General features: G+C 45.7%; 1 protein-coding gene across 3 annotated transcripts in view; it reads right to left on the reverse strand.

The window, feature by feature from the left end:
• The window catches only part of KNL1 (kinetochore scaffold 1), a 288,270-nt gene that overhangs the window by 217,344 nt on the left and 55,553 nt on the right, over positions 1 to 15,373 (reverse strand). For all 3 annotated transcript variants that reach the window (XR_013264900.1, XM_077464895.1, XM_077464894.1), the window contains exon 4: positions 3,379 to 3,438. Coding sequence is in view for 2 of the 3 variants with exons in the window: in XM_077464895.1 (XP_077321021.1) it covers positions 3,379 to 3,438 (60 nt within the window). In the remaining variant the exon portion in view is untranslated. The remainder of the gene's footprint in view (positions 1 to 3,378; positions 3,439 to 15,373) is intronic.

Genomic DNA, 15,373 nt, shown 5'->3' on the forward strand with positions numbered 1-15,373 from the left:
TTGCGGTCGTTCAGGTGCTTATCTAATAGTTTCTTGAAACTATCAATGCCCCTCGCTGAGACCACCGCCAGTGGAAGGGAATTTCACATCCTTGCCGCTCTTACAGTAAAGAACCCTCTACGTAGTTTAAGGTTAAACCTCTTTTCTTCTAATTTTAATGAGTGGCCACGAGTCTTGTTAAACTCCCTTTTGCAAAAAGGTTTTATCCCTATTGTGGGGGTCACCAGCATGGTATTTGTATATTGAAATCATATCCCCTCTCAAGAGTCTTCTCCAGAGAGAATAAGTTCAGTGCTTGCAACCTTTCCGCATAACCAATATCCTCCAGACCCTTTATCAGCTTTGTTGCCCTTCTTTGTACTTGCTCCATTTCCAGTACATCCTTTCTGAGGACTGGTGCCCAGAACTGGACAGCATACTCCAGGTGTAGTCAGACCAGAGTCTTGTAGAGCAGGAGAATTATCAGTTTATCTCTGGAGTTGATCCTCCTTTTTTAAATGCATGCCAATATTCTGTTTGCTTTGTTAGCAGCAACTTGGAATTGCATACCATTGCTGAGCCTATCTACTAAGACCATTTCCATCCTAGATTCCCCCAGACGTTCTTACCCCAGTGTATATATTTCATTCCTATTTTTGCCACCCAAATGCATAATTTTACATTTTTCTACATTGAACCTCATTTGCCATGTAGTTGCCCACCCCATTAATTTGTTCAGATCTTTTTGCAAGGTTTCCACATCCTGCAGAGAAGTTATTGCCTTGCTTAGCTTAGTATCGTCTGCAAATACAGAGATTGAACAGTTTACCCTATCCCCCAGGTAATTTATGAACAAATTAAATAGGAATGGTCCCAGCACAGGACCCTGGGGGACCCCACTACCCACCCATGACAATTTTGAGTACTCCCCATTTATAACCACGCTCTGAACTCACCCTTATAGCCAGTTTTCAATCCATGTACTCAGCCTATGGTCCATGCCAACGGAATTTATTTTATCATGACATACTCCTTCACTTTTGGTATACTAATAAGGGGAGCAGCCCGTTAGGCAAAACGGGGAATAAAGAAGCAATATTAGCCAATGATTCTTTAAAAAGCACTGACAAGCTTCTTGTTGGTGGGGCGTGGCCAACTCTGAATAGCCTCAACTTTGTTTACCTGGGGGCTTGATTAGATATCTCTCCCAATGGTATATTCCAGAAACTTGGCCTCCTCTAGCCCAATAGTACTTTTGGCTTGGCTGTAAACCTGGCTTTCCAGATGGAAGCCAACACATCCTGAACCTTTGGTAAGTGAGAGTCCCAATCCTCACTATGTCTGTCAACCAGTTATTCAGCAGAACAGGCTTGATTGGACCAAAGGGTCTTACCCATCACTCGTTGAAACCTGACCGGAGCATTTAAACTCCCCCCCCCCCCCCCAAAAAAAATTAATAAATAAATCATTTGATACTGGAAAGGCCACTCTGGCATTACAAATGGCAATACCCTTTGGTCAGGTCCAAGGTCATAAGCAGGCTGTCCCTAGGTGATCAGGTAGTCTATGCGTGGGTAGGTATCAAACTTAACCACTTCCCGACCAGCGCACGGCGATGTACGTCGACAGAATGGCACGGGCAGGCATATTGGCGTACATGTACGTCCAATAATCTATGCCGCCCTGCCATCGGGAGCGCGCCGCTGGCGGCGCGCTCCCGCGCTGGTCGGGACCCCCGTGAGTCCGGTCGCGGGACCCGCGGACTCGATCGCCGCGGGCATCCCCGCGATTGTCTCACGGAGCGGCCGAATGGAGGAAATGCTGTATAAACAACATTTTTCCATTCTGCCTAGCAACTAGTGACGCTGATCTCTGCTCCATGTGATTGGAGCAGAGATCAGTGTACACTAAATGAAAGCCCCAACCCCCCCACAGTTAGTAACACACCCCTAGGAACACTTAACCCCTACACTGCCACCCACTGGTTAACCCTTTCACTGCCAGTGTCATTTACACAGGAATCACTGCATTTATATAGCAGTGATTACTGTATAAATGACAATGGGCCCAAAAATGTCCGATGGGTCCCCCACAATGTCGCAGTCACAATAAAAATCGCTGATCGCCGCCATTACTAGTTACAAAAACTTATTGCGATTTTTTTTACCAAAAATATGTAGAAAAATGCGTATTGGCCTAAACTGAGGGGAAAAAAAATGTTTTTTTATATATTTTTGGGGGATATTTATTATAACAAAAAGTAAAAAATAATGCGTTTTTTTCAAAATAGTCGCTCTATTTTTGTTTATAGCGCAAAAAATAAAAACTGCAGGGGTGATCAAATACCACCAAAAGAAAGCTCTATTTGTGGGAAAAAAAGACGTCGTCAATTTTGTTTGGGAGCCACGTCGCACGACTGCGCAATTGTCAGTTAAAGCGACGCAGTGCCAAATCGCAAAAAGTGGTCTGGTCTTTGACCAGCAAAATGGTCCGGTCTGCAAGTGGTTAAGCGCCTGTGTGCATAGGCACATTACAATTAATGGGCTATATTTTTTATTTCACAGAGCTAAAAAAGGGAGGCTGTACTGGAGTTTTCAAGCTGCAGTGTGCAAGAGGCCCTAAAAATTTTCCACACCTTGTCATATTTCGCTGGGACAAACCCCTATGCTCAAAAAAAAATTCTAGATCACATGGCATGTATGGGTCCCGAGAGAATTTTTTTTATTTTTTTAAACAAACATGTGACCTGAGGTTTCATCCATACCAGAGCCACAGGAATTGTTTTTTTTTGGTCAAAGGGCAAGCCACACTCATCTCAAAGTCGGATCCCGTACATTAAAGTCACATGGAAGTCAACCCAAAGTCACAGGGCAAAGTCATATCGAAGCAGCTTTCGTATTGCACCAGAGTGAACCGCTCTAAATATCTTTGTGGCAGCAAGGGCAGGTAGCTTGCATCATGACAAGGGATTCTTGTGCATAAAATTATAATACAATCCTACATGAAAATTTGCAAAACCGTGTTTTAGGTCATTTTTTTTTTTCCCCCAATACAAAGTTTGCCCAAAGTGGTTTAGATATTTTGCTCCCCAACCATATAAAACTGGTCATTTATATTTAACACTGCAAATACATATTCAGGAATAAAATGCACCCCCCCCCCCCCCCCCCCCAAGCAGAGTTCAAAAGTACACTTCTACTCGGTTGAGGAAACACAGATACTGATGGACTGTGCTGGGGGCCCGCCTGTTGAAACCTTTGCCTATTGCATATTTTTCCCCAGGTGGTAGTCATGCTCCCCTCTATGTGTGTTCCTGGAGAGAACTGGGAGGGAGTTGCAAAATACAGACCAAAAATTACAGGATTTCACTCCGCTAAGGTTAATGGATGCTGATCTCACCTGATAAAGCTCATTGCCAATTCCCAGGTCTCTGAGGGGACTTCTAGGTGCTTTCAGGATCTACAAGAAACAAAAAAAACATATAAAAAAACAAAAATTTCGCACAAAGTGTAGTATACACATCGTCATGCATAAAAGTGCTGAGGTCTATAGATTGTAAATGGAAGGTTTTTTGATGCAGCTTGAGCCGCCAGGTGCAGGTGAACAGCCCCAAACGTTCACAGCTACGTGTCCTAATTGTACAGGTGTGCAAGCGAGTGGTTGTGAATGCACACCATCTGTTTGGGGCTGCTTACCTGTATGCCAGTCAAATTAGGATGAGCTCTGCCATGTCTGTGCAGCCAAGGTGTCCACAAACACTTAGTAGGGCTTCCTGCACGTAGCACCTGGTGGCTCAAGCTGCATAACCAAAAATGTCATCTACCCACAGATCCTTAAAGAATTGAGCGCTGTCATTACAAAGCCACAATAGGATTTTTATAACAGCTTACCTGTAAAATCTTTTTCTTTTGAAGTACATCATGGGACACAAAGCCATGGTAATCACTGTGGGTTAAAGGTCACCTTCAGGTGCTGGACACTAACGCAACCTAAACAGGAAGTTGCCTCCCTATATAACCCCTCCCATAAAACAGGAGTACTTAAGTTTTGTAGCAAAGCAATACATATATACACCAGAAAGAGGGGAGGGACCTCTGTGTCCCATGGTTTACTTCAAAAGAAAAGGATTTTACAGGTAAACCGTTTTTAAAATACCATTTTCTTTAATCGGACATCATGAGACACAGCGCCATAGTAGTTACTATGTGGGATGTCCCATAGCAATGCCAACAGAGGGGGAGGGAGACAACACGAGACCAGAGTTATACTCCTGCCCGCAGCACACTACGCCCAAATGCAATATCCTCATGTCTCTTTACATCCACTGGAGAGAATCGGGCAAATGTATGGATTAAAGACCAAGTTGCAGTCTTGCAGATTTGAGTCATGGAGGTTTAGTGATGCACTGCCCACGGAGAACTAACAGCCCTACAGAAGTGCTTTTTAATTTGAGAGGGTGGAATCCTCCAAGCCATAAGCTTGAAAGATTAGCTGTTTTTGTAATGCAGACAAAACTAAATTCAAGTCCCAAGGGTTATCCCCTGAATAAAGTTACGAACCAAGAATGCGAAGCAAGTGTCGTTAAAATAATACAGATAAGACCGAGACATGTCCTTAGAAAATACTCAGGGCCAGCTTTATTTCTCACCCCATCTGCAGAAAGTCAAAGAATATACCTATGACCCATTTCCTGGGGTGCCAACCCCTGGTTTCACACCAGGAGACATATATGGAGGCTGGCTTCCTTGCATTAACTAATGTAGATACTACTGAACATTACAGCCCACGCTTCTTCATAGTCAATAGCCAAACCGTTAAATTTGGTGCTTGTAGGGAAAGATGGAATACCGGACCTTGCCAGAGAAGGTCTGGAAGTGGTGGTAGGCCCTATGATCTCTGCATACCAAGATCTTCTGGACCACAAGAATCAATAACTTCCCTTCCTGCTTGATCCTGCAAAGACGTTGTGGACGCATGCAGAAAAGGAGGCAAATACATAAAATCAGTAAAACTTATTCCATGGGAACACCAAGGCACCTGTTCCATACGCTAGCGGATCCTTTGTTCTTAAAGATGTCGATCTCTCCATTGAACCTGGGTGCAAAACAGATCTGCGTCTGGGATCCCCCATGTTTGACCTATTGTCAGAAAGATATTGGGGTGAAGAAGCCAATCTCCCGGGAACAACTGCTGGTGACTGAAATAGACTGCCTGCCAATTTTCTATCACTAGAATGAAAAACTGCCGATACGCAAGGTATAATCACAGGGAAAATGGCTGCCGAGCTACAGGAGAGCATGCTCTTTGCCCTCACCCAAGATGGACGCTGAACACTGAATACCATGAGGGACAGTGAGAAATGGCAGTGAACAGCACTGCAAGGATCACAGACAACCTCACCAGACACCCCAGGGAGAGGGAACCCCCCCCCCCCCCCACACACACACACACACACACCAGGGCACAGCCAGCCAGCGCAGAAGCCACCCCGGTGAAAGCCCCCCCCCCCCCCCGTACTTACCAGTCCTGCAGAGCTGGGAGACATTCCATTAAAGACCCACTCTCCAATCAGTACGGAGTGGCTGCTGGCCACAGCACACTGACACAGACACCAGTAGCCTGGTCATAGGTGTGCCCCGGAGCATTAAAGCTCATCGACCACCTCTGGAGCCAAGGTATGTCGTGGCTGACCCAGCGCATAGCTCTGGCCTGCACACGCTTGCTGGCCAAGCTGGGGAGACTCCAAGGATAAGGGTATCCAGCCTGTCACCGAGCCAGCTGTTGATTACAGATCACAGGATCTGCTGTCTTGCACAAAAAAAAAAAAAAAAAAAAAAACACACAAACACAAACACAAACTGACCGATGGGCCCCCAGGGTTCTTAGATCCTTCTCCTTCACTAGGCAAAATAAAAACTGAGACTGCATGGCTGGCTGGGGGGGTTGTTACCTAAAGGACCACCCCTTGGGCAGAACTTAAAAGTTCTGTGTTTTTCATAACAGGTTATGCCTAGTCTTCTCCTAAAGGTGGCCTAACAACCCAATGGCTAAAGAGGAGCTGTGTCAGTCAGTGAATATAAGAGAAAAAAAAATAAATAAATAAATAAATAAAAACACGACGTTAATTTTGTCTGGATGCAACGCACGACCGCACAATTGTCAGTTAAAGTGCTCTGGTTCAGTTAGGGGGTAAATTCTTCCGGGGCTGAAGTGCTTAATAGGAATTCCAACTCTTTATCCGTTGGATCCATAAGCATCTGAGCATTGTCTGCCAGACAAGTCAAACTTAAGATACAGCAGCGTAAATTTTTGGTATCTTCCAACTTTAGTACGTTTTTTTTCCCCTCCATAGAAAAAATGGTGAAAAACTTTAGGCGGCAAAAGATGCTTATCTGGGTGATCCCACTCAGAATACAAAAACTTTCCCCAACAACAAATGGACAGGAAAGGCATGCACAGCTTTGAGGAGGCTTTAGCAAACCCAAAACAAGAATGGACACTCAGTTAAGGGTAGCACAAAATGTGGAGCAGACCAACTCAGTAAGAAATTGCACCCACAATGTGAAGCTCATCTTTCTGCATATGATCTCTCAGAAGAGGAATCAGCCTGTTCACGGTCCTCTGAGAGAAAACATCTTCTTCCACCCCCAGAGCCTCAGTTTGAGGGTCCTTGGGTAATGAAATGGAACCGGTCGCATTTTATATCAATCTAGGATGCAATTAAAACCGCTAACCTTTTTCCCATCCTATCATGGCTGAGAAAAAACCTTTTAAGAAATATAGGCAGGGGCTGTAACGTTATGAACAGTTGCAAACATTCCATGGCCCCTGAAGGCTCACTGACCAGCCACCCCCTCTCAGGGGAGGATACCATTATAGAGAGGAGTTTTAGGCTTTCAGAGCTTGAGGGAGATCCCTTTAGCCCTCTTTTGGAGTTTTTCCCCTCCTTCCAACCATAGCCTGATGCACAAAAGCAGAGGTACTACCAGAAGGAGTGCATCCACTGCTTGAGCAAATAGTCCAGCAACCACCGCTGCCATTATTGCTCAGCCTGATGCGAATAGTAAGTGTGTCAATAGGAATGCCTTTGTCACCAAACCTTTTACATGCCCCTCTTTGCTCTTGTGTCCCTCCGACATCTTGCAGCAGCAAAAAAACAGAGCTTTTTAAAAACCACTCCGGACGTTGGAGGATGCCAGCGCCACGCCAAGCCCCACCCTTTCAAAAGAGCTTTCCCGCGCGAGTGTGGGCCACCGATCCAACGGGATCAGCTTGTGTGATGGAGGGATGGCCAGGAGGAGACCTAGACAAGCCGCCGTGCAGTATGAAAACTGAGCGGCATGCCGAACGTTTTTAGCTTTCCCCTTCCCAGGCAGAGGGGGGGGGGGGGGGGCGGCTTTGTCCAGGTGGGGGGTGTCTGGTGGAAGAAATTCTCCCCCTCAACTTACTGGAGGTCTGCCTGCTGCTTCCTGACACAGCGTCATCTTTGAGGAAAGCATGAGAAGGTACGTGCTCTATACAGCCCCCAGTGGTGACTCTTAGGCATGACATTTTTTTTTAAAAGTAAAAAGGAGACCTTACATAAGAAAAAGGTAAAAATAATTCCTTCGAAAAACTCCACTTACCTTTCCCGCAGCATCGTTTTCTGCAGTAAAACCACGGGTTCCATTAAACCTTCAGGAACTGGGGACCCTCTGGGAACCCACGCTCCTGGACCCATAATAGCACCCCGTCAGTAAAATTTTATGGCTGAAAATACCAGGAGTACTGGACCCCGGGGTCCAGCTCTCTAAAAAGAGAAGCGTTACGGGCAAAACCTCATTTCTCTTCGGACACAAGGCCAGGGTACCATTCAATTTGGCCCAAAAGACACTTTGACTGGATCTGGCGGCATAGCTAGTCCCAGCAAGAATTGCTCCAGCACATCACATCTTTCCTCATGACCAACACCTTAGAAACTGGCAAAAAAATAAATAAATAAAAAACAAACAACCTGATACTCCGGGGGGGGGGAGGGGAGAAATTTATGTATCTTCCTGTTTAGGGTGTGCCAGTGTCCAGCACTTGATGGTGGCCTATAACCCACATAGTGTTGACTATGGCTCCCTGTGTCCCGTGATGTACGATTAAAGAAAGTTTAATTTTTAGTGACTGCAATGACTGAAATAGTACCACCGGATTGGCATCATGCCAATGTGAAGTCTATATTTAAAAAGGGATCAAAGTCTTTACCAAGTAACTATAGACCTGTTAGTTTAATTTCTATAGATCGGGAAGATATGCGAGACTTAATAAAAAAGACCACATAGATGAGTTCTTGCTGGTAAAAAAAAATATTTTAAGAAACAAAAGCAGACCGTATGGATTCATAAAAAAAAAGTTGTCAAAAACACACCAGATTTCTTTTTATGAGGTGGAAAGTAAAACCTTGGATAGAGGGGTGACTGCAGAAGTGGTATACTTGAATTTTGCAAAATCATTTGACACAGTCCCCCACACACGGCTAATGTGCAAGGTAAAGTCTATAGGCGTGGAAAGAGCAGTTTGTAAGTGGGATAGAAAACTGGCTAAAATTACAAAAATCAGAGATTAGTTGTTAATGATCCCAACTCTACGGTTATTATCAGTACCCCTGCAGGGGCTGCTGAGAATTGAGGTGAGTCAATCACCCTGCCCAGCATTCACGCTCAGGCACTCTAGGACATAATAAAGCAGTCAGTGAACTTTTTTTTGGGACAACTATATACATACTCATTTAGCTTCCTTCTACACAAACTTTCTTGAAGAGCATCAGTCCTCACGCTACCAGCACATCACTTGCTGCAGACTTTTACATCTAGTCACCTCCAGCACATCACTTGGTTTCCCCAGGAACAGCTTGTACGATTTGTTGGTTAGGCCCGACACTGACTGAGCCAGGCCTCAGCAATTGCCCTTTGCAGGCTGGGACCACAGCCTCCAAAATTGTAGTATAAAAGTCCTTGTGCTAGCTGCCCTAACTATGGCTACTGGTCCCAGTTAGCCCCCTTCAGGCCCTGCCAGCCCTCCTGGCTGCAGCTGCATCTTTCCACTGCCCAGTTGCCACAGTCCACACTTCTGGTCCTGCACCGATCTCAGACTGCAAGCTCCCAGTCCCTTCAGGTGTGCCTCCCCAATCCTCCTGACCGTGCCTCACTCACCGGTCCTCCTGGCTGCACCACAACACACACACACACACACACACACACACACACACGTTCACAGGGGCGCTCCAGATTGGCACAATCACAATAAGGATAAACGCACACTATCACAAATGGTTGCAAAATCGCACAAACCCAGTACTCGTTTCAAGTAATGTACTTAACCCACAAATGACACCAACTACACCAGTTAAGCACATTAACTCAGTTTCAACGTTGGCTGGATCTCCATCTCAGCCAACGTTGGAACACCACAACACTTTTCAATACTAATGCTATTGACTCCCCTATGAGAACAGCAACTCTGTTTAAAATGATTTGCCCCAGTTCTGTGGATTGTGAGAACTGGGACAAATTTGATATCGTGTCATCTTACTCACCATCAGAAGATGAATACAGAGAGTGTTACAACTAGGTTTGACTTTGTCCAGATGAAGACGCGGATACGTTTAAATGATTAAGGCTTTACATTTCTCGCCAAACAACTAAATGTTGAAGGTTCTCTATGAAAAAGAGGCTAACAATCCAGGGTTCGGGCTCTCAGAACCCCAACTTGGTTGGTATGACTTGAGGACCTAAGAGCTTTACAAGACCTGTGGGACAAGAGCAACCCAGAGGAAGAGGGCTGGGTATTCAATCCAGATGGGTTGAATTCAACCCAGTCCCGGGCTCCGAGCTCTTCCTTGTTGAGCCTTCCATCAGGAGTTAGCTTTGATGCCCCAAAGTCAAACAGACCAAAGTCAAGGTCCCTTCCTGTACTGCAAGTTAATTCTAATATATGGGCCTTTGTGATTCAGGTCACTAAAGAAATTGAGTCATCCAATTGGCAGACAGGCCCTCCATCGAATCTGTCTAAAGAATTGAAAAAGGCACCAAGTTTGAGTACTAACAAAAAAATTGTGGTTAAACCATCCGATAAGGGTGGAAACCTTGTTTTAATGGATATAGACAAATGAGAGAATGTGCCTAGACATCATTCAGTATACCAATTGGTATAGATCGGTCTCGAATGCTCATGTTGAGTACTACAGGAAGCAATAGAGATATTGATTAAGGCCTATCATAGGAACACTATAGATCTTAATACATTAACGTTTTTGGAGGTTACGGTTTTCTCCACTCCAACCTTTATGCGCTACCCAAGGTACACAAAAGCCTCACAAACCCTGCCGGCCGGCCAACCAATAATCTCAGGCTGTGGAACACTGACTGAAAAAGTCAATTGGTCGACGAATATTTTTATCCCCACGTGAAGGGTCTTCTCTTACGTCAAGGATACCATTGAATTACTGAAGATCTTGGATGGACTTCAGTTACCTCAAGATTGTTGGTTGTGATTGATATGGAGGCTCTCTATAATTCCATACCGCATGATAGAGGTGTTGAGGGAGTTTCTGAATGAGCAAGATTTGGACTCATGGACATAACGAGTTTATTATTGCAATGTTGGATTTTGTTTTACCTGACAATATTTTAATGTTCAAAGGTTCCCACTACCTCCAGGTGCAGGGTGTTCCTATGGGGGCAAAATGTGCCCCCTCTTATGCAAACCTGAGGGGGGTGGAAACGAGACCTTTTTTCAAGATTGGTCGGATTATGTCATGGCATCGATACATAGATTACGTTTTCATGATTTGGGCAGGATCAAAATAAAGCCTGATCAGGTTTTTGGCTGGTTTACCAGTGAACTCTTATTTGAAATTTACACATAGCTATAACCAATCGAGAATCACTTTATTGGATGTAGAAATATTCACCAATGAAACAGGACTGATTTGTTCCACTCTATAGGAAACCGTCGGCTTGTCTGCTACATGCCAGAAGTTCATATCCTGAGAAACCGATTAAGAGTATTCTATACAGTCAATTTCTAAGATTGAAACGCAATTGTGCACAGGAAGCAGATTTTCATAGGGAGGCCAACTCATTGCTTGATTGCCTTTTAGCTAGAGGCTACAGCAAAACATGCCTAAAGAAAGCATTCAATAGGGTTAAGAAACTGAATCGACATGGATTACTGTATAAGCCTATGTGGGATAAATCATCCACATCAACACGCATTATCACTAAATACAACCAACACACCAAGGTACGGAATATTTATAATACATTTTGGTACTTGCTGGTAGCCGACCAAAGAGTGGGAAAATTCATTAAACCATATCCAGAAATCACCTACAAGTAATCCCGCTCACTCAGACACCCTAGTTAGTAGTCACCATGTCATTATGGAAAAAGGATTTTTTTTTTTTATGTACTCACCGTAAAATCCTTTTCTCTGTAGTTCGACTGACACAGCTCCTCTCTTAGGCCATTACGCCACCTTCAGGAGAGGACTAGGCATAACATGTAATAATAAAACTAGAACTCTAGTTCCGCCCAAGGGGAGGTCCCTTAGGTAACAACCCCACAGCCTGCATTGCAGCTTCAGTACGTCAAGCAGTGTAACGTAGAGAAAAATAGGAGGGGCGGGTGCTGTGTCAGTCGGTGAACTACAGAGAAAAGGATTTTATGCCAAGTACAAAAAAAAAAAAAAAAATCCTATTTTCTCTTACGTTCACCGACTGACACAGCTCCTCTTAGACCATTGGGACATCTCCAAACAGTGCCAAAACGAGGGGTAGGAAAACAGCATAAAACACGTCACCCACCATGGCATGTGGGAACTAGTAAAAAAAAAAAAAAAAAAAAAAAAAAAACAGGGGGCTCCTCAACTGGGAGTCAATACCCCCAAACTGCATCAGAACCGCGGTAACAAATGCAACAGTGCATTTACTTAAAAAGTACTGTTTTTTTTTGGGGGGTAAAAAAAACAAACAGGAAAAACTGAAGGTGCAATTGCAATTATACAGCCGCTTGCAAAACTTTGCAGCCAAAACAGGCATCATCCGATGCACCGACATCTACCTTGTAGAATTTTGTATGTTGTGAACAGACGACCAGGTCGCCGTTTTACACACTTGAGCGACAGACGCTTGATGTCGGAAGGCCCAAGACGTTCCGATTGCCCTCAAGGAGTGGGCCATGATCGGAAAAAGGGGCACCTGTCCCTTCAAGGCGTAGGCCTGTACTACAATCGGTCTGATCCACCTGGAAGTGGTGGCTGATGAGATCACCATGCCTTTTTTCGGACCAGCCACTGAAACAAACAAGGAGTCTGACTACCGGAAGGGAGCCGTAGCAGACTAATATACGAGGGCCACCTCTTTAGGATGTGTCGATTTAGGACACAGAGATAGTAACACAATGTCTTCATTAATGTGGAACACCGAAACCACCTTTGGCAGAAAAGGTTGCGGACAAAACAGTGACTTATCCTTGTGGATAACCAGATAGGGCGACTTCCAAGACAAGGGCGCCAGTTCCGAAACACTCCTGGTCAAAGTAATGGCCACCAGAAAGACCATTTTCTGGGAAAGAGGGATCTCTCTGATATTTTCTAATGACAGTTTTTGACTCGCCGATAACATCAGGTTCAGATCCCACGGGGGTAACGGTGGACGTAAAAAAAAAAAAAAAAAAAAAAAAAAAAAGAAGAAGGACAGCCAAAGCAGATATTTGTCCTTTGCTTCACACCAATTTCAGGTCTACTCCGCGCTCTCAGCATAGTTGGAATCACTGAGTCAGAAAGACCCCGGTTCCTCAACACCTGGCTCTCAATAGCCATGCTGTTAAAACCAGCGATGGTAAAGCAGGATGGAGAATCAGACCTCGAGACAGAAGGTCTTATCGTACTGGCAGTCACCAGGGGGTGTCTGCCAACAGGCACACTGGCTCCAGCGTCCCTGGTACGCAGACCTAATCTGGGGCAATCAGTATTACTGGAATCCCCTCAGGGCGTCTGCCCACGGATCTCTTGTCCTGGACACGAATCTTGGCACCTTTCGATTGAGACGGGAGGCCAGTAGATCCACATCTGGTGTTCCCCACTTCAGGCACAGCAGCCTGAACACCTCCGGATGCAATGCCCATTTTCCTGGGTTCAGCATCTGCCGACTCAGATAGTCCGCCTGCCAGTTGTCCACACCCGGGATGTAAATGGCCGACAGGGCCGGAACGTGTCGCTCTGCCCACCGAAGTAGGTGAGCGACCTCCTGAGCAGCAGCTGCGCCTCTTGTTCCCCCTTGGTGATTTATGTATGCCACCACCGTGGAGGACGCCCTTGAAGCCTCACTGACCATGTGTGGAGACAAAGCATGGTCGCTCTCAATTCGAGCAGATTGAGCGCCAACTTGGATTTTAACGTCGACCAGAGGCCCCGAGTCAACTGAACCCCCATCATTCCACCCCAGCCGGATAGACTGGCATCCGTAGTGACCACCGTCCACTTCAGAGGAAGGAACGATTTTCCGGACTGAATCACCGGGGACCTCAACCACCCGATCAGAGAGTCCCTGACTGGTTGGCTCACCTGGATCTGTCAATCCAGTGACAACTGAGACTTGTCCCATTTTAGTTTCAATAGTTTTTATTGAGTTTACATATGAAAGAACATACAAATACAGCCAAGTAGGATATGTGTAGAGCTAGTATCCGCCAAATAGTAAACCACCAACATGAAAGAGTGGAGTAACATAGCATAACATAACAATAATAAAGCAATAGCAATAATAAGGCAAATGACGGATATACTGAAGCTAGAGAGATAATCAGGAAGAAGGAATCCCGCACTCACTAGCACCCCAATGGGATCACACTGTGCCAGCAAGGGTAGAGACCCCGTTTCCCACCAAAAATGGTACATAAAACTAAAACAGTGAAAGGAAGGAACAGACACAGGGAGATAAGTGAGGGGGAAGTAGGGGGGAAACAGGTCACCATTTGGACATGTCCCATTTTAACAAGATCTCCTTCTGCAGTACTCTGGTGTGGAACTGGGCGTAAGGTACTGCCTCAAAAGGAGGCTACCATGAGCCCCAGTACTCGCAATGCAAAACCGAAGCTACAGCCACTTGCAGTTCATCAGCAGTTTTCACTACGGACCTGAAAGTCTGCAATTTGTCTGAAGGGAGAAAAAAAAAAAAAAAAAAAAAAACTCTTGCTTCCCTGGAGTCCAACAGCAAACCTAGATACTCTAGACGCTGGGTCGGCACAATCAAAGACTTTAGGTTCAACAGTCACCCAAAAACTTGCAGGGTCTGTATGGTGATCGCCACATCCTCCTCTAACTCTGAAGCGGAATATGCTCTCAGGAGGAGATTGTCCATGTAGCCAACGATCGTGATCCCACGTCATCTCAGCAACGCCAATACTGGAGCCAATACCTTGGTAAAGACTCGGGGTAGGGCGACGCCAGACCAAAAGGAAGAGCCACAAATTGGCAATGGGATTCCCCAACTGCAAATCGCAGAAACTTTTGATGCCGAAGGCATATGGGTATGTGCAAGTAGGCATCCTGGATGTCTAAGGATGCCAGGGAGTCCCCTTGATGGATTCCATGCGACTACTTAGCGAATGGATTTCATCCTGAACCTCTGCACTTTTACAAAGTGATTGAGGGCTTTCAAGTCCAAGATTGTGGTTCCCAAGAAGGAAGGGGTACGTCCAAACAGATGTGAGTAGAATCCCTGGAAGCGCGCCAACTCCGGAACAAGTACAATCACCCCTCGATTCAGCAAGTCCCTTACAGCCCCCAACAGGGCCTCCCGGGGACACGGGTATGCTGGAGGGGAAGAATCTGTTTAGCGGCCAAGAGAGGAACTCTATCTTGTAGCCTGTGGAAATCAGATCGCAGACCCATTGGTCGGACAACCGGGAGGACCACCGGGCTGCAAACTCCCGAAGACGACCCCCCCACCCGAGACATGGGTGGGGGAAAACCTTCATGCGGTAGCACTTTTGTTCACAGGCTTGCAGGACAAGGGACATTTTTGACGGTCCCTGGGCATCCTGTCGGGCTGGGGACGTTTTGTCGAAGCACCGTCCGGACGAAAAAGCAGTTTGTGAGCGGAAAAAGAAGGCTCTTGCCTGCGGCGTGGCTCCTTAGCATGTGGGAGTAGAGTACTCTTACCACCAGTGGCATTTTTAATAATGTTATCCAACGAGGCTCCAAAGAGCCGGTCGCCAAGGAAAGGAAGATCCGTCAGGGTTTTCTTGGATGCCAGCATTTTAGCCAAATCAGGCGCCTCAGCACCACTGCTGACAATGAAGCCCTGGATAACAGAGGGAGAGTATCCAGGGCCACATCACAGACGTACTTAAGGCCTTGCACT

Source organism: Lithobates pipiens, unplaced genomic scaffold (genome assembly GCF_037356315.1).
Source record: "Lithobates pipiens isolate NorthernLeopardFrog02 unplaced genomic scaffold, aLitPip1_a1.2 Scaffold_30, whole genome shotgun sequence".
NCBI lineage: Eukaryota > Metazoa > Chordata > Amphibia > Anura > Ranidae > Lithobates > Lithobates pipiens.